Here is a 23439-nt window from a genome sequence, read left to right as displayed (position 1 = left end):
GAAGGTTTTTTTTTTCGTTGCTTGTTATTCTAAATGCAATGTCACGTAACAAGAGTTCTCACTCTCCCGGTATTCTTGGACCACACACACATCGCTTTGTCTTGTCTCCTCTTCACACGGTAATCCCCCTCCTCTCCCCCACCCATCCCCGGAGGCCTTTCCACCCTCTGCCTGTAGCAACACAAAAAATACCCTGGAGAGAGCAAAGCGGACCCTGGGCACAGGGAAAGGATTTGGGGCCTTTTAAAGTCCGAGGGCGTTCCGGGCTTGTTGACGACCTCGCTGAAAGCTCGCCGCCGCCGCAGCCTTCGTGACTCCATCTTGTTTTGTGGTGCTGATTGCTCCATCTTGCAGCGCTGGTTAGCAGACGCACACCTTGGCAGTCTTTGTGTGTGGGGTTTTTTTTTTCTGCTTTGTTAACAGTGCAGGTTGGGTCCCTTGCTGTGCCGAGAGAAGCCCCTTTTGCTACACAAGTGCTATAAAGTGTGATCTTGTGACAGTTTGTACAGATCAATGTGCTTTCCTCTGATTTCATGTAAACCGCTTGGCGAATAAATAGGACATCTAGTACTGGTGGGTTCCATTAAGAGGACGGCTTTTGGCATTTTCATTGTTAACTGGCCACAAAAAAAAAAAAATAAAATAAAATCAAAACAGTCAAGAGATCTTGGTGCTTTGCTTGTCATCAGCCCCGGAGATGCCAGTGTTTGTACCTGCTCTCGTCAGCCAGAGGTCCCCGCGCTTCTCAAACCAGCACACGGCATCAGTTTCATGAGCTTTAAGTAAAGAAATAAAACAGATCAGCAGCACCGGGCCAGAGGCTGTTGTGGCTGGAAACGCACAGTTCAGAAGAGATGTCTTTTCAGCAAGCAGCTGCAGGAACTCCTACCTTCCTGGCTGGTTCGTTTTTAGATCTTTGGTAGCATAAAATTGATTGTGATCATCTGGCATAGCTCCGAAATGACAGCTTTGTATTGTTTTACACGCAGGTCCCCCCCCCCTCTAGAACCCCTCCCCAAAGCCAGGAACGAAGACCACGACAGCCGCCTCTGCTGCTCGGGTCGGTGGGACTTTCACATTTTCACACGCCAGGGATCTACGGAACGGGGGCCGTTTCCATCCTGCCCGCTCCTTTCCCTCGTCGACCAGGCTCGGAGAGTTCTCAGTACTTTCCCCACGTCTGGCCACGCCCCCCTTTCTTGGTTGTAGGCGCGGACACCGGGGTCCAGGAAAAATCTCTGCTGCGTCTCAAAGTGAAGAACCTGCATCTGAAGCCGGCGTGTGAGGGCGACCGCTTTTGGGGGTAAGGGCGAATGAGAGGCTGTGAGGTGATCTCCGAATGGCATTGACGTGATCAGGCTGAGGTCAGGGGTTCACACTAGAGTCCCAGGCTTGTTTTTCTCCTGCCCATACCACTGGACATCTGCTAGATCTGGATAGAGAGGAGAATCCAGGTAACAGCTGTCATATTTCCTGGAAGAGACAGGAGAGAGGGTCAGTTTGAACAAGACAGCCCAGCGGGTCTTTAATCCCTCACCTACGCCCCGGAGTGAAACAGAGGAAGGGTTGGCCCTCCACCCCACTGGCTTCGCGGGAATGTGGAAGTGAGGTGCCACAATCCTTAAAGACCAAGTCGGCCACTACCGGAAAAAGCTTAGCGTGAACAGCTTGTACCACAGAAAGCGAAGAGAACTGAAGGTATGTTGCAGGCACTTCTGAAAGTAACCTTGGCATAACACAATGAGAAATGTACTTTTTCCCCCATTTTTAAGGACAGAAAAATCAAGGGCACACCTGTGAAGCGATACTTTCATTAAAATACCCTGCTCTGCTCAGCAGGTGTTTACCAACCAGGGTCTGGATTCTTGGCTTCAATAGCAACGTAAAAAAAATAGCAAAAGATGTGCAGCCTAAGCTTTGGGACCAGACTGGTTTGCCTCTGAAGGTCACACCCGAAGAGGAGACCCCGTGCGTGGCCTCGAAGACTCAGGTACATCATCATCACCTTTGCGTTATTCTTACGTTGGACCCGACAAAGGATTTCTCTCACAACCAGGGTAAAGTATTGTGGTTGCTGCGTTAAGTCCCCTTGAATATACAGAAATTAGGGTCAACCAAACAGGCTGCAGGTGAGACCTGATGAAGGGGGCCGAACTCTCGAACGTTGGTCTCACCTAGAACGTGTTGGCTGACTCACCATCTGCAAGGCGCCCTGCTTTCTGAAGAGGGATAGGGACACCCACAAATCTTTTTTTCATATTATAAGACTCCAGGCCACGAAGAGCCTCAATATGTGCCTGGGCATGGGCTGTTATGGGACCTGGTTCTACTCTTCTTTCTGCCGTTCGCTCAGTGCCTCATCTTTTGTTGAACCAAGATAACATGGAAGGTGTTGGTAGATAAGAAGCCCCTCAGCCCACCCAATCTGCCTTGTTGGCTCTGCAGAGTCTCTTGAACTCGATCATCTTCTCTTGCCCTTATCATCCCCTCCTTGTACGTATCTCAAGCATGCTTGCATTCTGTGCTAGGGGATTCTTCACTAAACACGGCACTTCTGAAGAAGAGCCGTTTCTATAAAAAGTAACTTCATCTTGGGTCCACAGAGGAAACCCCATCAAAGCAGGGCTTAAACTTCTAACAAGCATGCTCCAACTGAAACGTGCAAAATTAGTCTCAAAATCTACAGTTTCTTGCAGAGTAAGGAAGAAGCAGGACCGACCTAGGTCTGCACATGCTGTGGGGATGCTGCGGAGGTAGAGTTCACAGCCCCAGTTGGGGAATGTGGCCTTGCCATCGCTCAAACGCGACACCTAATAGCCAGATTCAGGATGCACATGTACTGGGTTCAAAAGGCACTGTGGTCCCATGAACCCTGGTCCTGGACTGTTACTGCAATGGGCGGGACCAAGACCATGGAAGCTCCCGCCCACAGCACACCTGAGTCCAGGTGTGTGGAAATAAGGAGGCTCCCAAGACCTGCAAACCATTTCTGCTGTCACAGGGAACTCTGCTTTCACGCATGGGTGATGAGCGTTGTACATTATCTAATCCAGTGATGTGCTAATGAGTTCTAGTCATGGCTCTGCTCAACTCACTTAAATTGGGCTGCCGTCGCCCCTGGGGGAGCCCCCCCCCGCCCCCAAACACATCACCGGATCTCCATACAGACAAAGAGCGGGCTTCCCCATCCCCCTTACTATACCTCTAGTCATCAGTACTTTGGTGAGTTGCAGACTCAGACTCATCCATATTGGGTGAGTTTTCTGTTGCTTCTCTGAACATCGGAAAGCAAAGGAAGGAAGAGCAAAGACAATGTTAAAGAGAGGACGTCATGAGGCCGTTGTTAAGAGGAAGACAGATTCAGTCCTCTCTCAAGACATAGGGGTTAGTGACACAACACACATCGCATGCAAACGGTCACAAAGGCATTTGACTTTTGCTTGAAAATAAACTGTCAGTAAACCCGTGTGTCCTAGTTTGTAAATTTAACCTTTGGTGGTTTTGTAACATTACTAATCACAAGCCTGAATGTAGAATGTGTGAGAGTGAGAGTGTGTGAGTGAAAGTGTGTGTGTGAGTAAACCTTACTCCTTGGACATGTGATTATCGTAGGCCTGTGCTTTGATTAACTCCCTTTAGGCCCATGAAGCATGGGTGCAGAGACCTTTGGTGCAGGAACATAATAAGAAGGGAGGGTGGCCAGAGATCCATGAAGGAAGATGAGACAGGAACGGAGATCAGCCAAACATTAAAAAAAACAACCCAAAAAACATCATTTCCTGACTCTGCAATGGAATGGAAAATCTTTCTGGCAAGATCAGCCAAAACGTGGCTGGAGGAGCTACTTTTCTAATAAGGAGTGCCTTCGGTGGCGGATGGATCTCCATGCAGTACAGCACTTCCTTCTCCGTGGGGAGAGAACACCCCCCCCCCCCCCCTGCAAACTGGAAGGGAGGGCCACACGCCCGTGGGCGGGTAAAAGAAATCAATGTTAGCCTCAGTGATTACTTTGTCCGTTGCTGTGGTGTCCCTGATCTGCTGACCTGTGGGCTTCACTCTAGCCAGGTGTGTACACACACATTTACATACATGTATGCATGCACAAACACGTATCTAAACAAGGACACACGGACATCCACGCACAGTTTCACTCTACAAAAAGCAGTTCTGAGGGCAGAGGAGAGAACTGTTTTAAATTAATATTTGTATTCTCGAAACTGGTCAAGCTTCTTATTGAATTTCATCTTCAGCAAATATCTGGTTGGCTTTGAGCTCTTTGGAAGGGGAAGGGGGATCAGGTGCAGACAATGAGGGCTCTGAGAATCAACGCAAGGCCCACTTCAATTTCAGGCCAAAGGAGGAGAAAAAAGAAATGCACACACACAGCCTGCAGCTCAGTTTGCAGAGTTTTGTAATCCTGGAACGCGAGAAACGTTACAGAAAAAGACGGTGAGAGGAACATCCACCAGGCCTTCTGCCTCCGGTCCCGCGACTCCGATGACGTCCCCATCTCGCCACAGCCACCGTCCTTGGCTGCTGCCAATAAATCATGGCTACAGCCTGGCTAGTGAAGGCCCGAAGACGGCCGAGTAATAGCCGCGGCTCCCCTCTCCCCGGGGGCTGGCGAGCACCACCATCTCTGCAGCCCCAGTCCTGGCCAGCCTGAGGGAATCAAACCCGCATCCTCCACAGCAAAGGGAGCTGCGCTTCCCACCAAACTGACCCCACTGTTTGCCCAGTTCTTAACATTTTGCATTTTTAAACGAAGCTCCAGCAGCACTTTCTTCGTGCAGAAAGCTTTCACTCGCACGTTTTTTTTTTCTGTGAATTCGTTTCTCTTTCTGAAATAAAATCCTTGGTCAAAATGGCCCTCAAAATACAAACTCAAACAGGATATCCACGTTGCATGCAAATCTCTCTCCTGGACGTTCACTGCAGATATCCTGGAAACCTGACTGCTTAGGTGTGCCGCAGGGACTGGGACAGACAGCCAGGAAGGGGTTGAAAACACCAGGAATGGGTCTAGAATCCAGCAGCTAAGATCTAATTCTAAAAAATGCAGGTTAACAAGAGCAGAAGCTGGGGGTGATTATAGCCAATGACCTCAAGGTGGCCAAACAGGTGGAAATTAAAATCAAACAGTTACCAACAAGGGCCCTGAACTTGCTGGTCGGTGAAACAGATAAGGATGGGAAATAAGTGTGGGAGCTTGCTGGGCAGACTGGATGGGCCGATTGGTCTTTTTCTGCCGTCATTTCTATGTTTCGATATAAGGTAATGGCAAAAGCCAGAAAGCTGCTTGGCTGCATAGGGAGAGGAATGGTCATTGGTAAAAGGGAGGTGATGTTGCCCCTGTGAAGGTCCCTGGTGAGACCTCACTTGGATACTGTGTACAGTTCTGGAGACCCCACCTTCAAAGGGATAGAAACAGGATGGAGTCTGTCCAGAGGGAGGCAGCTGAAATGGTCAGCGCTCTTCCTTCTAAAGCATATGGGGAAGGACTTAAAGATCTAAACGTACAGACCCTAGAGGAAAGGCGGGATAGGAGAAATATAATAGAGACAGTCAAATATCTCAAAGGTCTCCATGCACGGGAGGTGAAGCCTTTTTCAACGGAAAGGAGGCTCTGGAATGGTCCTCTCAGAACCTGCCAACCCCCTGGGAGGCTCTTGAGCTCGAAGAAATTTCTGCCAAGTTCTCTCTATTTTTTTAAACTATTCCCACAGATGGAACTGAGTAAAAACCTAAACCTTTTTTTTTATTTTTAAATTGACTAAGACTGAAGGGTTTTGCACCTCCACCATCTGCTGGAGACAGAGAAATTCTGACGGACTGTAGGTGGCACCTCTGGGTCTAGGACAGAGTCAGTCAAAACTTCTCTGTCTCCATCTGCTGGAGGGGAGGCCAAACCCAGGAGTCTGGGCTGATCCGGGTACGTACAGGGAATGAGGGATCATAGAATGAGGATGAAAGAGGTAGATTTGGGAGCAATTTAAGGAATTCTGTCTTTACAGAGAGGTTAGTGGATGCATTCGGAGGTGGTGGAAACAAGGTCAGTATCTGAATTCAAGCCTGGGATAAACCCAGAGGATCTCTAAGCGCATGGTAGGAATTGTAGGACTGCGCACTTGGTGGGGCTTGGCAGACGAGATAGGCTGTGGGGTCTTTTTCTGTCATCACGTTTCTCCATTTTTATCAACTATTTCCGTTCTCTATCCAATTTCTTTCTGGCAATCTAAACTTTGTAGGTGTAGCCATAACAAATGCTTCAGAGCCATGATCCCGTGTGGCTCACCAAACACAGAGGAAGAGGACTAAAACTACAAGCGTTAATACACTTAAAACAGAGAGGACTGCGTCTCCATCAGCAGCCAAGTGTAGATCAACCCACCACAAGCAAGATGACCAGCCCAAGCTGCGCTCACGTTGCAAGCATCCCATGGCGTCCATGGTGGGACTTCCAAGCTGAAGTCAGCCATGCCGGGTTGTGAGGATTAGACCCCAGCCCGGGTGCACCGTAAGGCACCAGGCCACAGACTGAGCGATTCCGGCATTCAAACACCAAGTACAGATAAAGCATGACCCGCGTCTTCATGATCTCATCAGGGGTTGGGCATTGCTATTCACCGACATCATTTGAGTTGATAGCCAGGGCCATAGCAACATTGGCTATAATTCTAACTGGCACAGCTGACCAGCTTCCTAGGATACTTACATTAAAGGTGCTAAACAAACCATTTTTCTGCACCCTTGCCTGTGTGCAATGCACTATGTGCTTTTCGAGCCGATGCACCATAATAAGAATTCACCTTTAATAAAAGTGGCGTGCGTGCCAGGTTAGTCACCCTGTGTAAGTACATAGAAAGGTGAACACGAGCCTGATGCAGGGAGCTGAGCTCTCAAAAGCTCAGCCATAGACGTATTACGTTAAGCCAATGAAAAGGTCTCGCCTCCAACTTGTTTGGTGCCATTTACTATTTCGACAAGCGCCTTGTAACTCACCCCGTCTGCCAGGCAAGGATGTGGTGGGGGCTGCTGGGTGGGGTAGCTCCAAGCTCTTTAGATGGTGTCGAGTTCCTCTGACTGTGAGGTAAGGCAGCTGGGAAGCAAAGGAAAGAAAGAAAGAAGAGTCAAAAGGTGGTCAAGGAAGTCTAGCAACGTGCACTCAGCAGGTCAGACGAATGCCGACGAGCAGCAACGATAAAGGACATTTGTATTTGCTCTGGGTTCAAATCATGCACTTTTGGCTGGGTTTGGCAGTCCAAAGAGAGGAGAGCTTTCAAAAACCACCCTGAAAGGTGCTCACAGCCCAAGTGCGAGCTGGTTAGGAAAGAGAACGGCATTTAAAATGTACAGAACGGCAGAGAAACAAACTTATTATGAGGTCCAAGCTGGGCCAGGTAACGCTCATGCCCCAGTTTAGAAAAATCTTTATATCGAGTTCAATATTCAAAACGATTTGTCTGGCAAACTCGGGACATAGCTGGGGATTTAAATGAGCTTCCCCGCTCATTGGACTTAAACTTATCCGGGGTAGCAGCGAGTATTAGGGCTCTTCGTCTTCAGAGCAGGTCCAAACCTGCCTGGAAAACTGCGATTTTCAAAGTATATTCAAAAGATAAAAGTGTCGGGCACAGAGTCCCAGCCTCCCGATTCCCCCTCGCCCTCCCCTCCCAAAAAGGTCTGAAACATTTGTGAGCCTGAGGTGCGCCCCCACCCTCCTCCCTATATTCAGCCCGTTGCTCATCCCCACCCGGCGCCCCCAGGAGCGCCGGGCGTCACTGGGAGCGCGGGCGAGCGTGCTCTGCACCCGGCGCCCCCGGGAGCGCCGGGCGTCACTGGGAGCGGGGGCGAGCGTGCTCTGCACCCGGCGCCCCCGGGAGCGCCGGGCGTCACTGGGAGCGGGGGCGAGCGTGCTCTGCACCCGGCGCCCCCGGGAGCGCCGGGCGTCACTGGGAGCGGGGGCGAGCGTGCTCTGCACCCGGCGCCCCCGGGAGCGCCGGGCGTCACTGGGAGCGGGGGCGAGCGTGCTCTGCACCCGGCGCCCCTGGAGCGCCGGGTGCAGAGCACGCTCGCCCCCGCTCCCAGTGACGCCCGGCGCCCCCGGGAGCGCCGGGCGTCACTGGGAGCGGGGGCGAGCGTGCTCTGCACCCGGCGCCCCCGGGAGCGCCGGGCGTCACTGGGAGCGGGGGCGAGCGTGCTCTGCACCCGGCGCTCCGGGGGCGCCGGGCGTCACTGGGAGCGGGGGCGAGCGTGCTCTGCACCCCGGCGCCCCCGGGGAGCGCCGGGCGTCACTGGGAGCGGGGGCGAGCGTGCTCTGCACCCGGCGCCCCCGGGAGCGCCGGGCGCCCCTGGGAGCGGGGGCGAGCGTGCTCTGCACCCGGCGCCCCCGGGAGCGCCGGGCGTCACTGGGAGCGGGGGCGAGCGTGCTCTGCACCCGGCGCCCCCGGGAGCGCCGGGCGTCACTGGGAGCGGGTGCAGAGCACGCTCGCCCCCGCTCCCAGTGACGCCCGGCGCCCCCGGGAGCGCCGGGCGTCACTGGGAGCGGGTGCAGAGCACGCTCGCCCCCGCTCCCAGTGACGCCCGGCGCCCCCGGGAGCGCCGGGCATCACTGGGAGCGGGTGCAGAGCACGCTCGCCCCCGCTCCCAGTGACGCCCGGCGCCCCCGGGGGCGCCGGGCGTCACTGGGAGCGGGTGCAGAGCACGCTCGCCCCCGCTCCCAGTGACGCCCGGCGCCCCCGGGAGCGCCGGGCGTCACTGGGAGCGGGTGCAGAGCACGCTCGCCCCCGCTCCCAGTGACGCCCGGCGCCCCCGGGAGCGCCGGGCGTCACTGGGAGCGGGGGCGAGCGTGCTCTGCACCCGGCGCCCCCAGGAGCGCCGGGCGTCACTGGGAGCGGGGGCGAGCGTGCTCTGCACCCGGCGCCCCCGGGAGCGCCGGGCGTCACTGGGAGCGGGGGCGAGCGTGCTCTGCACCCGGGAGCGCCGGGCGTCACTGGGAGCGGGGGCGAGCGTGCTCTGCACCCGGCGCCCCCGGGAGCGCCGGGCGTCACTGGGAGCGGGGGCGAGCGTGCTCTGCACCCGGCGCCCCCGGGAGCGCGGGCGAGCGTGCTCTGCACCCGGCGCCCCCGGGAGCGCGGGCGAGCGTGCTCTGCACCCGGCGCCCCCGGGAGCGCCGGGCGTCACTGGGAGCGGGCTCTGCACCCGGCGGCCATGGGAGGGGTCCCAGGTCCGAAAGAGCCACAATTTAAAAAAAAAAAAAAAAACCTTTATGGGGGGGAAGGGGGAGGTGGGGTTCAGGTGCTGCGCCCAACGTTAAGTCTGCGAGATTCAGCAGGGTGGGGAGCAGTCTACAGCCTCCCCCACCCCAGGATCTGCTCACTCGCTGTTCCTCCATTTAATTGTCTATAATTTGAATGGGGCTGGTAAGGGCTAAAGTTATCCACAGAAATGAACTTAATATTTATTTATTGGTTTTTATATAATCGCGTCGGTGTACAGAGAACAGGAACATACGGTTAATATAATATAATAAGTTAATATAACTTATAACCAGATTAGTTGTATTGAAGTAAAGCTGGTTAGGTTTCAAAGTCATCCGGGCAGCGTTCCCTCGATAACTTCAGGCGAGACTTATCCCACTGAATATCCAGGATAAGTTCTGCAGCCAGCTCTAGCCGGACAGCTCGCACGCTCGCTGAATACCGACCTCATAAACCCCGCGCGGTGTCCGGACGCTCGCTGAATACCGACCTCATAAACCCCGCGCGGTGTCCGGACGCTCGCTGAATACCGACCTCATAAACCCCGCGCGGTGTCCGGACGCTCGCTGAATACCGACCTCATAAACCCCGCGCGGTGTCCGGACGCTCGCTGAATACCGACCTCATAAACCCCACGCGGTATCCGGACGCTCGCTGAATACCAACCTCATAAACCCCACGCGGTGTCCGGACGCTCGCTGAATACCGACCTCATAAACCCCACGCGGTGTCTGGCCCGCTCGCCGAATACCGACCTCATAAACCCCACGCAGTGTCCGGACGCTCGCTGAATACCGACCTCATAAACCCCGCGCGGTATCCGGACAGCTTGCCCGCTCGCCAAATACAGACCTCATAAACCCCGCGCGGTATCCGGACAGCTTGCCCGCTCGCCGAATACAGACCTCATAAACCCCGCGCGGTATCCGGACAGCTCGCCCGCTCGCTGAATACCGACCTCATAAACCCCGCGCGGTGTCTGGACAGCTCGCCCGCTCGCTGAATACAGACTTCATAAACCCCGCGCGGTGTCCGGACAGCTCGCCCGCTCGCTGAATACCGACCTCATAAACCCCACGCGGTGTCCGGACGCTCGCTGAATACAGACCTCATAAACCTCGCGTGGTATCCGGACGCTCGCTGAATACCGACCTCATAAACTCTGCACAGTGTCCAGACAGCTTGCCAAATACCAACCTCATAAACCCCGCGTGGTATCCGGACAGCTCGCCCGCTCGCTGAATACAGACCTCATAAACCCCGCGTGGTATCCGGACGCTCGCTGAATACCGACCTCATAAACCCTGTGCGGGATCCGGACAGCTTGCCCGCTCGCCGAATACCGACCTCATAAACCCCGCGTGGTATGCACTACTGTGCCGCTTGCTTTTCTATCCTGCACAGTACCAAGTCACATTGGAACGAATTAAAGCTGGGAGCTGCCCTGGATCTGAGCCTCAGCCAGGACCAGATGTGGCAGCTCGGAGTTAAAAGGGAATCTCCATCCAGTGGTGCCGGGGTGGCACTGCTGTGTGTGACCCGCACATACGCAGGGGCTTCCACCCTCCCCGGTGAACCCCTAACCTTCCCATTAGCGAGCCGAGGCCGTGCTGATGGATCGGTGACATTTTAATTTATGGATCCTGCGCTCTGTTTTGATAATCAGCTCTCTGGGGCTTTGCCATGTACTTCTCAGCCGGCCTAACGTTTTGTCTGTTCCTCGTCTAACTTAAGACCTTGGCATCCTCTCTGGCGTGGGGCTCTGATAAGTTTCTGAAATAGAGGCCTGAGCGGAAATTCCAGTCAGAAGTGTCTCTCGGCTATGGCTCATTCTGATAAATAACGTGCGGACCCAGCCTCGGATTTTAGCCATATATACTCTCTCACGCCAGCCTCAGGGAAGCCCTCCCCCACACACAGCTTATTCTTACGTAGCTACTCTGCAGCCTCAGTGGCACGGGTCAGGTTCCTTGCATGGCCCCAGTTTGCGTTTTCATGGGTTTTATCTGCTGATATTTAAATTACAGTTCCTTTCCCTGCAGATTATGAGGCTCAGACCGCATGCACTCTCTCTCTCTCTCTCCCTCCATGATGTCATCAGGTGATGAGATGATGTCATGAGCAAGGTCCTTTGAACTGCTGCAGTTTACTTCCTGCTGTGGATGAAGGAACGTGTACCTATTCCCACTGCCTGCTGCTGCCTCCTGCATCCCCTGCTGACGCACTACAGCTCTCTTTACCGTGAGTCACATGGTGCCGGGACTACTTTTGCACTGTAAATACAGAGCTTCTGCCAGATCCATGCGACTTACACTAAATAGAGCCAAGCAGCAACTACTGGGGGAGCAGGAAGCCTTTGCCAGCATTTTGGGAGGGGATCATGAGGAGATGGAGCCTTAGCGGAAGCAGGAAAGAAGGGAGGTAAGAGAAGAGAGGGAGTGGTAAGATCCTGAAGGAGAAAGGGATGAGACTGGGGAGGAAAGGCAGTTAGACAAGGAGAGTAGAGCTGTCCATTCGTTTCATTATTTATGCATGTAAATCATAGTCTTTATAGTACACGCATAAGGATAGCGTGCAGGTACTTTTAATAACTTGAGCTATGCACCCACTATCCATTTTTACGTGTATACTATAAAGTCTGCGAGTTACGCGCATAGCTTGGAAATGAATGAAACAAATGCACATCCCGAGGAGAGGGGAGAGGAGAGTATAGATTAGGGGGAGTAGGGGGTAGACAAGCTGTGGGGTGAGCGCAGTAAGAAGAGGGAAGAAAGAAAACTGAAAACAAGAGAAAGGATTCCTACATGGGCGGCCATCTTTGTTTTCTATCCTGTGCCGCTTACAGGCTAAAAGCACTCGTGCCCTCGATACTGATGATTGCTTGTTTTTGCCTCTCTTTTAGGAGGTAAAAATACTCAAATAAAAGATCCAGAAAATGCTAGACACTTATATTATTAACAAAAAACGTGAAAAAGTCTAGCTCAAATTTAAAGGGATTGTATGTAATCAAACTGGGGAAACCTCATAGAGTGCCAATAGTAGGCTAAATCAGATGCCTATGTGGCTACTTAAACTCAAGCTCCAACTCCAACACTGTGGATGTCAGAATGAATATATAATCATTGGTAACCCCAGATAAGAAGATGCTTAATATATTATTTCATTCAGCTATCGTATCAGTCCAGTATAAGTCCACTACTGTAGGTGTGAGTGATGGTATACAATGAAATTGTTATACCAAATATGCTCACTGTTATGACGTCAAGGCAATCTGTAAAAATCTTCATGCATTAAGTGTAACGATCCCGACACTGCAATGTTTCGAATGGAAGTTCTTCATCAGGGAATCACTTCTAGGCATGGAATCTGCTTATATATCTCGGCTGTAATAACGTACTCGGTATATCGTGGTAACTGCGCTCCTTCGTTAGCATGCTGTGCGTGCACTACAGGTCAGAGCTATAGCAGCGAGACGAGCAGATTGAAATCGCGCACTCAGTTAATAAGGAGTTTTCACTGAAGAAGCACATCGACCACAACCTTAAGAGTCAACGCTCCACCTGTAGTGCACGCACAGCATGCTAATGAAGGAGCGCAGTTACCACGATATACCGAGTACGTTATTACAGCCGAGATATATAAGCAGATTCCATGCCTAGAAGTGATTCCCTGATGAAGAACTTCCATTCGAAACATTGCAGTGTCGGGATCGTTACACTTACTGCATGAAGAGTTTTACAGATTGCCTTGACGTCATAACAGTGAGCGTATTTGGTATAACAATTTCATTGTATACCATCACTCACACCTACAGTAGTGGACTTATACTGGACTGATACGATAGCTGAATGAAATAATATATTAAGCATCTTCTTATCTGGGGTTACCAATGATTATATATTCATTCTGACATCCAGTGTTGGAGTTGGAGCTCGAGTTTAAGTAGCCACATAGGCATCTGATTTAGCCTACTATTGGCACTCTATGAGGTTTCCCCAGTTTGATTACATACAATCCCTTTAAATTTGAGCTAGACTTTTTCACGTCTCTTTTAGGAGGGTCATTTTCAAGGTGTTTACTTGTGGAAATGGTGTTTTGTAAACCTACCTGCCCAGTATGAGGACAAGCTTATGGGCAGAGAGCCTGTATGAGCGGAAATTTACCCAGACTGAGCGGAGTTGTTCCCTAGGGTGAGGGTGAGTGCATGTCAAGTTTGCACGTACGCTCACAAGTTTTGGGAGTTTCAGCAGTGTGCATGTAAATTTCTGGCAGGCAGTTCTGGTGGGATCATCTTCAAAGGGCACCCCTGCGTGTAACCTATGCGCATATCAGCTGACTTTCTTACGCAGGCTGTTACAAAACTGATCCCCCGAAAAGCAGATTACAGCAGCTGGGGCCAACACTATATACAGAGGTGCGGGAGGCCGGCAAGCGTGGGTGGGTCACGGATCTGAGGTGCTCGAGTCCAGCAAGAAAGCGACTGGTACTGCTGGGAGCCTGCACCAAACCAGAATCATCATCATCATCCTGCAATGGCGAACGAAACAAATCAAAAGCGTAGCTGTAAATAAAAAAAAAAACACGGTGAAGCAGTCGCGGTCCACGATAGCTTCACAGTTACTGGAGACACCAGAGAAGCCAACGGCGAGCTTTCAACAAAAAAAACCAAAACAAACCACCAGTGTGCAGACGCACGGCCCCCATCCCAGCCCCGATGATGTGCTATAAATTCTGAGGGCCACCCCCCACTGCCCAGCCACAGCAGGGGGTGCTGTCCTCGCATGAGTACCTGCTCCCAATGCTCCCAGCACTATAACTCAACCCCCAACCACTTTAAAAAGGGAAAGCTATGCCGGGCCGGCTGGATTTGGAAAGCGGGCAGCCGCTGGTCAGGACGCAGCCTCACCTGATGTCGCTTTGCACGCTTGTGGCATTCTCGTTACCCTGCTGTGCGCCACGAAGGTGCTTTCCGATGTGCTGTACTGGGAGCCACTCTCCGAGGAGTTGGAGCTGGTGTGCGAGAGCCGGCTGTGGTCCCTGGGCGAGGAGGTGGAGCGGTGATACCACATGCGGAGCTCGTCCGACACGGCAGTCCTGCCCGAGCTCCTGTCGTGGCTCTCCCTGCCCAGGGAGGGAGTCCGTACGATCTGGGAGCGGGAGGGCGTCAGCCTCACGGCCTCCACCGAGTCACCCCCATGCCAGTTCTCCTTGTACATCCCCCCGGCCGTGTAGGAGTTGGAAGTCTTGAATTGTGCTTTCACGCTGTAGTGCCCCTCCTGGTCGTTCTCCAGGCTGCGCACCACCATGGGAGTAGCGCTCCCTTCGATGTAGAGGGGGTACTCCTTGATCCGGTACTGAGAGGAGGGCTGGCTCTGGCTGTGCAAGTAGACGCCATGGTGCCCGGTGCCATTCCTGGCAGCCAGGTTTGGCATGCTCCCTGAATTGGAGGACACCAGGTTCCCTGTGGATTTGTGCCGGTGCTTCTGGCGCTCTCTGGCCTTGGATGGCGAGTCCTCAGCCAGGGTGGAGTAGTGGGGGTTCATGGTAGCGGGGTAGTAGTGCTCCGAGCTGGACTGGCTGGTGCAGGAGGAGCAGTCGTCCATGGGATCGGAGCCATTGCTACTGCGAGTCCTGGGGGTGTAAAAGTCGGGGCTCCCGGTCTCATTCTCTGACCCCAGGAGCTTGCCTTGAGACTCCAAGCTGGAGCTTCTGTGTCTCAGATGTTGCACAAAGCTGTGGAGCCGGGTGGGGCTGCTGTCCACTGACCTGGGAGCAGGAAGAGAAAGAGAAAGAGAGGAGGTTAATAAAAGTGCCTGGTAGGTGGCTACAAAGGCAGCTGGACTTTATCAGATTACTCAAAATAGATACCGGGATTCCAAAAAAATAAGAAACCCCAATAGCAGTGGTGCTTCCCACATCACAGATGTACAACCGTGCTATCGTCGGCATCGAGTGCAGTACAACCGTGCTATCGTCGGCATCGAGTGCAGTCTCCCGTACTATGGTCTGCCAGTTCATTCTGTGAGTGTCTCCGGATTTTTTTTTTAATCTCGTCACCCTGCACTGCCCTGTGCTCGCCTCTCTCATGCCTTCCACTATTAAATCTGTTAGTTTGCCACATGACCAGCAAATCTCATTTCCCACTTATCCAGGCCTTCCCTCACAGCTCTTCCTCCCAGGATAGATAAATTACACTGAAATGACGGAAGGAGGCCTGAGGCTGTAACTATAGGCTATGCACGGATACTTAAACCCCCAGAAGGACGCACACCTTTCTTTTACCAGCGTGGTATAGTGAATTGCACCCGTCTTGCAGGAGACACACTGGCTGCCTGTTGAGTTTAGATCTAACTTGTAAGGCCTTGATGCTGGGTTGTTTTTTTTTTCCCAAATGTTTGCAGACTGGTTCACCTAAATATTTGATGAATCGTCTTATTATGTTATGAGCCTTAGAGGAACTTTCAGCTCATCCACCCCCTCCCAGCATCTGCTCACTTGACCGTTACGTGCCTTAGAGCGTAGCGCCGATCTGGCCGGGCACACTGGCCTGGTTTGCCCTATTTAGCACATGTGGAGGCTCAAGGCCTAATGTATGGAAGGAAAGTTAAGACAGGCTTCTGGAAGATGGCATTCGGGCGCTGACGCACTCCGATTCTGTGGCGGGAGTTTTGTGTCTTACGCTTGTTAATTGTTTTGGTTCTTAATTCTTATATTATATTAAACACATGAACACAAACAAGATTATGGCTCCACCACTGAGAACGGACAGGCATCCGAGTACCACAGGGCTGGAGCAATTGCTAAGGAGCTGATTTGGCAGGTTGCCATGCAAAAGACGCACTGCAGAAGCCTCTGAGAACATGCCGCCCCCATCTTCAGATACCAACGAGGTGGTCTGGAAGGTCCAATGACTGCCACATCTCTCTTTAATCATTACTTTGGTTTGTCCCATGAAAGGGCTCCCAGATGGTTAAGAGTCCAGGTTTCTGCAGACTACCAGACTTGTACATTATAACACAGTCATACAATTTATTGTGTCTCTTGCAATAACTGGATACTGGTACTTTCCAAGGGAGAAAGCCACTCTCTGCAGAAGGTAGCAAGATATCCTCCCTCTTCTGAAAGGTGATCACTCTGTACAAACAGAACGGCAGTTAACGAGATGTCAGTACCTATGGATCTTATCTGTTTGCACGGCAATTAACAACGCATTCTGTACCCATAAGCTTGCCTGCTTGAATGATGGTTAATGAGGCGTTGTGTACCCCTAGGGCGTACCTGCTTGAATGGAGAAATTCCTTACCTGATAATTTCGTTTTCTTTCCATCTGCTGGCAGGGATGAATTAACCCAGGAGTCTGGACTGATCCGGGTAGGTACAGGGAACAATGGGTTATGCTCCCCTGCCAGCAGATGGAGACTGAGTCAGGTTTCAAAGCTGACGTCACCCTAGATACCCCCTGCAGTGATCTCAGCCATTCAGTATTCTCTTCAAAAGCCACTGTGGACATACTAATAAAAAAAAACTTGATTAAAAATGGATAACCATAATTGTACTCAAGCAAACACTCTAGATTATAGATGCCCTGATCTAGGAACCGGATGACTTCTTACCCGTAACCTCTTAGAATCAATATTCACTACATGGGCGAATCTTTGGCACCGTTCTTGGGCAGCCATGGGCGGGATGCTGAGTCCATCTGTCTACACTAAGGAAAACAAAATTATCAGGTAAGTAATTTCTCCATTTCCTAGCCTGTAGCCAGATGGACTCAGGACCAGTAGGATATACAAAAAGTACTCCCGATCGGGGAGGGAGACTGCCCATGGTCCGGTTAACACCACTCTTGCAAAGGCTGCGTCCTCCTGGGCCTGAATGCCCAGGCGATAGAACCTGGAGAAGGTGTACAAGGAGGACCACGTTGCGCTTGGCAGATATCGACGAGAGACAGCAGTCTAGCTTCCGCCCATGAGACTGCCTGAGCCCTAGTGGAATGAGCTTTAACCTGAGAAGGTCATGGCTTTCCTGCCTCCACATGGGCTCCCGTGACCACCTCCTTAATCCAGCGAGCTATGATAGCCCATGAAGCTGGTTTGTCCCACTTCCTTCCACCGTGAAGGACAAATAGGCAGTCCGTCTTTCGTACCGGTTCTGAAACTTCCAGATACCGCACCAAAAGCCTACTGACATTCAAATGGTGGAGGTGGTGGTATTTTTCCACATCGTTGTGCTTATCTAGGGATAGCAAAGAAATGGACTAATTGAAATGAAACTCAGACTACCATGGGCAAGAAGGATGGAAGGGTACAAAGCTGTAACGCTCCAGGAGTCATCCAGAGGAACGGTTCCCGACACAACAATGCCTGCAGTTCAGAGATGCGTCGTGATGAGCATATAGCCACCAGGGAACACCATTTTCAAGGTTAATAAATGCAAGGAAAGATTGCGCAGCCCTGCCAAAAACTCCAATTCTAGATTAAGATTCCTTAAGGGAACTGGCCGAAGGTGCTTCACTCCTTTCAGAAAACAGGCCATGTCCGGATGAGCAGACAGGCAGGTTCCTTTCACCTCGTCCCTGAAACAGGAGAGAGACACTACCTGGACCTTCAAAGAGCCATCCTGCAAAAATTCCAGAATTAGTGGGATTTTGACCGTCCAAGGGGAAACACCGCATTACTCGCACCAGGCCTCAAATGCTCTCCAGACCCGCACATATGCTAGGGACAGAGAACTTCCGTGTGCACAGTAAGGTGGCAATTACTGCCACTGAATATCCTCGCCCCATCAGGTTAGCCCTCTCAAGGGCCAGACCGTAAGACAGAATAGAGTCGGATCCTCATGAAGGACCAGACCCTGCTGTAGCAGGTCCCTATGTGGTGGGAAGCAAAAGGGTTTCCACCAGGAGTCTCCACATGTCTCCATACCACAGATGCTTGGGCCAATCTGGAGCTACTAGTAGAACTAATCCCCCTGTGGTGCTCGATTCTGCAAATGACCCTGCCAAGGAGGGGGCCATGGAGGGAAGGCATATAGAAGCTCCTCTTCCAGCCAGGTATGAACAAAAGCATTGATCCCCAGGGTCAACTAATCTCTTCTGCGACTGAAGAATTGGGAAAAGTTTGCATTGTGAGATGCGGCCAGCAGGTCAATAGATGGGAGACCCCAGTGATCTACTACTAGCTGAAAGGCTTTGCCGACAACGCCCACTCTCCTGGATCCAAACTCTCCCTGCTTAGCAAGTCTGCTCTGACGATGTCTTTTCCTGCGGTGTGGGAGGCTGAGATCATCTGTAGATGTATTTCTGTCCATGCCATAAGGAGATCTATCTTCTCTGACAGTTGCTGGCTTTTGGTTCCAACCTGGTGGCTGATGTAGGCTACCATAGTTGCGTTGTCCAATATTACACAGACCGCTTGACCCTGGAGTATGTGGCTGAATTGTAGACATGCCATTCTGACTGCCCGGGCTTCCAGGCGATTTATGTTCCAGAGGGCCTCTTCTTTGGTCCTACGCCACTTGGCCATCAGTTCCTGACAAGTGAGCTCCCCAGCCCCGGAGGCTCGCATCTGTCGTGAGGACCAGCCAGTTCGGACGGGACAGGGGTATACCCCTGCCCAGATGAGCTTCCTGCAGCCACCACTGGAGCTGAGAGCATACTTCCATCGGTAAGTGGAGATGAATTGAATAGTCTTGAGACAGGGGGTTCCAACGTGACAGCAGGGAGCGTTGAAGTGGTCGCATGTTTGATCTCACCCACGGCACTACTTCCAGAGTTGCTGCCATCAAATAGAGGACCTGAAGATAGCTCCCCACCATCAGGCATATCGTGTTCATCAACATGTACTTAGGACATCAACTTTCTTATCTGCGTGGTCAGAAGACCTTGCCCTGGCTTAGTGTCTAACCAGACTCCAAGAGGGTTTGAGACTGCTTTTGTCCAGGTTTACGACCCAACTGAGTTCCTGAAGCAAGGCGCTCACCCTGTTGGTCACCCGGAGACTCTCTTCCATGGACTTTGCCTGGAACAATCAGTCGTCCAAGTACGGGTAAACCAGGATTCCCCCTTTTCTCAATTCTGCCGCTATGACCACCACAATCTTGGAAAATGTTCTGGGGTGGTGGCCATGCCAAAGGGCAGTGCCCGGAACTATTAAAGGCGACCCAGCACCACAAAGCATAAGAAACGATGCTCTTGCCAGATTGGAATATCTAGTTAGGCCTTGGATAGGTCCAGGTAGGTTAAGAACTCTCCTGATTGTACAGCCTTTATCACAGAGCATAGGGTTTCCATGTGGAAATGAATCACTCGTAGATGTCTGTTGACGCTCTTGAGGTCCAAGATGGGGGCGAAAGGAACCTTCCTGCTTGGGTACAATGAAACAGATGAAATAATGCCCCATATTTTCTGGGGTGCAGGAACTGGAAATATAGCCCTCATCCTGAGGAACCTTAACAGAATAGTCTCCACTGCCTGCTTCTTGTGCTGGGAGTGGCAAGGAGATATAAGTATGTCCCGAAGAGTGCTTCGAAATTCCAGCGCATATCCTTCTCCTGTGACCTCCAGTACCCATTTGTCCAAAGTGATCTCGACCCACCATTGGTAAAAGAGGAACAGTCAACCCCCTATCTCCTCGTTCTGAGGGTGTGTTGGCAAAATTTCATTGGGGGTTTTGAGATGAACCTGAACCCAAGCCTGACCCTCTCTTGGGCTGCTGACTCCGAAAGGACTGAGACCTCCAAAGGACCGAGATCTCTGAAGGTTCGAGTTTCTGTAAGGGCAAAAGCGTTGAGGGCCCCTGGATTGACCCTTCGTGGACGAGGGGCGCTGTAACTGCTTTCTCTTATCTTCTGGTAGCCAGGATACTGGAGATTCGCTGCATTTACTGGCCAGCTTTTCCAATTTGCTTCTGCAGAGAAGTGATCCTTTAAAGGGCATCTTTGAGAGATTTGCCTTGAAGGTTGCATCAGCTGACCAATTCCGCAGCCATAGCTGTCATCTGACTGCCACCATGAAGGGCACTCCACTGGCTAAGGTACGGATTAGGTCAGAGTCTACATCAACTAAATGGCGGCAGCAGGTTCCATAACCGCTCTGGAATTCACCCCAGAGTCATTCACCTCCCGACAGTGGAGCAGGCACGAACGAGCTAATTTGGCACAACAAGAAGCAATCTGTTAAAGTCACTGCTATTACGTCAAAGGCCTGTTTAAGGATTGACTCCATCTGCCTATCGTGTGCATCCTTTAAGGCCGCTCCTCCCTCCACTAGGATAGTTGTTCGCTTAGAGACTGCACAGACCAGCGCATCCACTTCAGGGAAATGCAAATATTCTCTCATTGCTGGATCAAGTGGGTACAGAGCTTCTAACGCTAGTCCACCTTTAAATCTTGCTTCTGGGGCGTCCCATTCCAGGTCAATCAACTCCTGGATGGCTTTCAGTACTGGAAAGTAGCAAGAGGCTTTCCGTAGGGAAATCAGAATAGGATTCTTCTTTGGTTCCATCAGAGTCCGCCCCAGGAACTCCCACAGCATCTTCAAGATCTGGGAAACCAGGGCTAGCAATTCGTCTATGGAAAAACTGTAACATTGTCAGATACGTTCTAAACCAGAGGGGATTTCCTCATCTTCCAAGGAATCTGGATCCTCTTCTTCATCCATGCCATCTGAGTCCCTGCCAGGGATACCTGGTGAGTCGAGGCATGCCTCGAGGTCTGCTGATAGGATTGGGAGAGGGAGGGCTGAGGTTCCATCTGGACAGGGGCAAGTGAGGTAGCAGACTGCACCAGTATGAAGGCCTTGAAAGAAGAATTCTACTGAAGAGAAGGTGGCCAGTTCCATGCCTAGCCCAAAAGGGACTGGGGTAGATGCTGCTAAATTTCATTCTCCCATATGGATGACCCAGTCCCGGGATTTCTCAGATCCGGGGTACTTCTGATTAAGGCTGTGGCTGCCCCATCTTCTGAATGGGAGGAGCCGGGCTTGGCAAAGTCCGGGGAGGCCAACTCTCCCTGGGCTTCCTTACAGTAATGACATAAGCAAGAATCCAGGTCAGGCCGTGCAGCCCTAATGTGAGAAGCAGCGAAGAGAGAAAGGCGCTTAAAATGCTGCATCTGCTGGAGGTCACTGCAGGGGTGTATCTAGGGTGACATCAGCTTTGAAACCTGACTCAGTCTCCATCTGCTGGCAGGGGAGCACAACCCATTGGTCTCGAGTCCTTTTGGCTACACTATAGGAAATGAAGGTTATTACTCATAGGTCTTACCTGCCTGAACGACTGTCATTACCCATAGGTCTTACCTGCCTGAACGACTGTCATTACCCATAGGTCTTACCTGCCTGAATGACTGTCATTACCCATAGGTCTTACCTGCCTGAATGACGGTCATTACCCATAGGTCTTACCTGCCTGAATGACGGTCATTATCCGTAGGTCTTACCTGCCTGAATGACGGTCATTACCCATAGGTCTCACCTGTTGGAATTAATGTAATGTGACGTGTGTAGCCGGAGGTCTGGGGTGGACGGCATGCTGGCCTGGGAGTTCCAGTGGGGAAAGCTTCGGATGGGGCTGTTCTGGAGCGAGCTGCTCCCTCCAGCCTCTGCACAGCTTCCTGTGCTGGGAAACCGCCTATGGCTGCTGCAAAGCAAATGCTCACGATCAGACACTAATTCAAACTTGTCTCAAAGAGCTTTGATATTCTTTTGGCACTTCTGGTACTTAGCCTTTATTGGCAGCCCCGTGGTTGAAGCTGATGGTGGAAGAAAGCCAGAAGTGGTAGAGGTCCTATATCTCAAACATCTGCAATGGGACTTAGGATTATTTCCTACCTGCAACTGGATCCTAGCAGTCAGCAGCTGTGCAATAGTTTCTTGCACGATAATGCATTACCTCTACAGTAAACCCAATAAAACAAGGCACTCCCCTTTAAAAAAAAAATAAAAAATCAACACACTCATTTTCCTACAGGATTTATGCATTTGTTACCAAAAACCTGCTTGCTCAACCCCTTTAAGGATGTTACAGCCTAACTATGTTCTTATGAGATTCCTCTATGGTCTTGCTAGGAAATCTCCATTGCAATGCCCTCTCTGTATCTGCACCACACCATGACCAGTCTCACCACTTTATCCACCAGTTTGCCCAGTCTAGAGCTAGATCCTTCAGGACCCCCCCCAGTTACCCCAGACCCCTTAAACCCCTTTCATTAAGACTTACACCTCCTCCATAGCAGAAGTAATGGGCGCTCGCATCTCTTGGCCCCACCCTAGAACGCCCACACCACGCCCCCTTTTGCTCCGGTGCGAGTTGTGCATGCTGCGGCACATGCGTGCGCATTCCCCCACGTTATAGAATCGGGTGGACACACGCGTGTGTGCTAAATGCATGCCCGTCTCCCGATTTTGGCGCGCGCACCTCTTAAAATTCACCTCTTTTTTTAATTTAACTGTTGCAGGGTTTTTTTTCCCCCCCAAAAACTTTAAACAAACATCAAGTGATGCAAACTCTATAAGCTGAATCTTGCAGGCAAACACATTCCAGCAGGACTCATCACAGAATCCTAAGCAAAACTTAATAGGTGCATAGGGACCCTTGGATAACCGAGCAGGCTGACGTAAGAGTGCGATTAAACCAGCGGCACTCGCACTGCACTGTTCTTCACAAGTCCTGCTGTAGATGTTGGAGATATGGGAGCTCCACTTTGCCTGGCTGTACGTGGCTGTAGGGTTCAGATCTACCTTTTGCCCATCACTGTATCTGACAATAACCCTCAGCCTTCGAAATGACTGGAAAGATCTTTATATAGATGGAGTAGTACTGAACCGTAACCTTAAGCAGAAGAAACTGTTCAGTTCCCCTGTCCGATCTGGCCTGGAGGAAGCTCCCCCGTGGCCGACTCCGGGACTGACCTGGAATGACCGTGTGATGACCGCTTCTTCACCTTTTCGTACGGTTCATCCAGAGAGGACTCACTCCACATTTTGGGCTTTATGGGCGACTTGTCATAGTCATTGCGCTGGTAGTGCATCTGTCTGAGGCCCTCCAGAGACTGGGGTGGTGGTGGCCGTGGAGGGAGACCCTTGTGAGGGGACTGTAAGGGCGATATCATGCTGATGAGCTGGGAATCCTCTGCAAAGACAAGTAACGTTTCATGTACTTAGAAGACTTGCAACATGACA

General features: G+C 51.6%; 1 protein-coding gene across 8 annotated transcripts in view; it reads right to left on the bottom strand.

Moving 5' to 3' along the window:
• Window positions 1–610: 610 nt before the first annotated feature.
• FRMD4A (FERM domain containing 4A) overlaps window positions 611–23439 on the bottom strand; it is a 461080-nt gene continuing 438251 nt past the window's right edge. For 6 of the 8 annotated variants that reach the window (XM_029617199.1, XM_029617198.1, XM_029617197.1 and 3 more), the window contains 5 exons: window positions 23170–23389; window positions 21734–21898; window positions 14167–15026; window positions 7003–7099; window positions 611–1473 (listed from right to left, as the gene is read on the bottom strand). In XM_029617199.1, coding sequence (XP_029473059.1) covers window positions 1374–1473; window positions 7003–7099; window positions 14167–15026; window positions 21734–21898; window positions 23170–23389 — 1442 coding nt within the window. In that variant the 3' untranslated portion in view covers window positions 611–1373. The other 2 variants (XM_029617203.1, XM_029617204.1) reach the window with 1 other exon arrangement.

Source organism: Rhinatrema bivittatum, chromosome 9 (genome assembly GCF_901001135.1).
Source record: "Rhinatrema bivittatum chromosome 9, aRhiBiv1.1, whole genome shotgun sequence".
Classification (NCBI taxonomy): domain Eukaryota; kingdom Metazoa; phylum Chordata; class Amphibia; order Gymnophiona; family Rhinatrematidae; genus Rhinatrema; species Rhinatrema bivittatum.
This window is presented reverse-complemented; position numbering and strand designations above follow the sequence as displayed.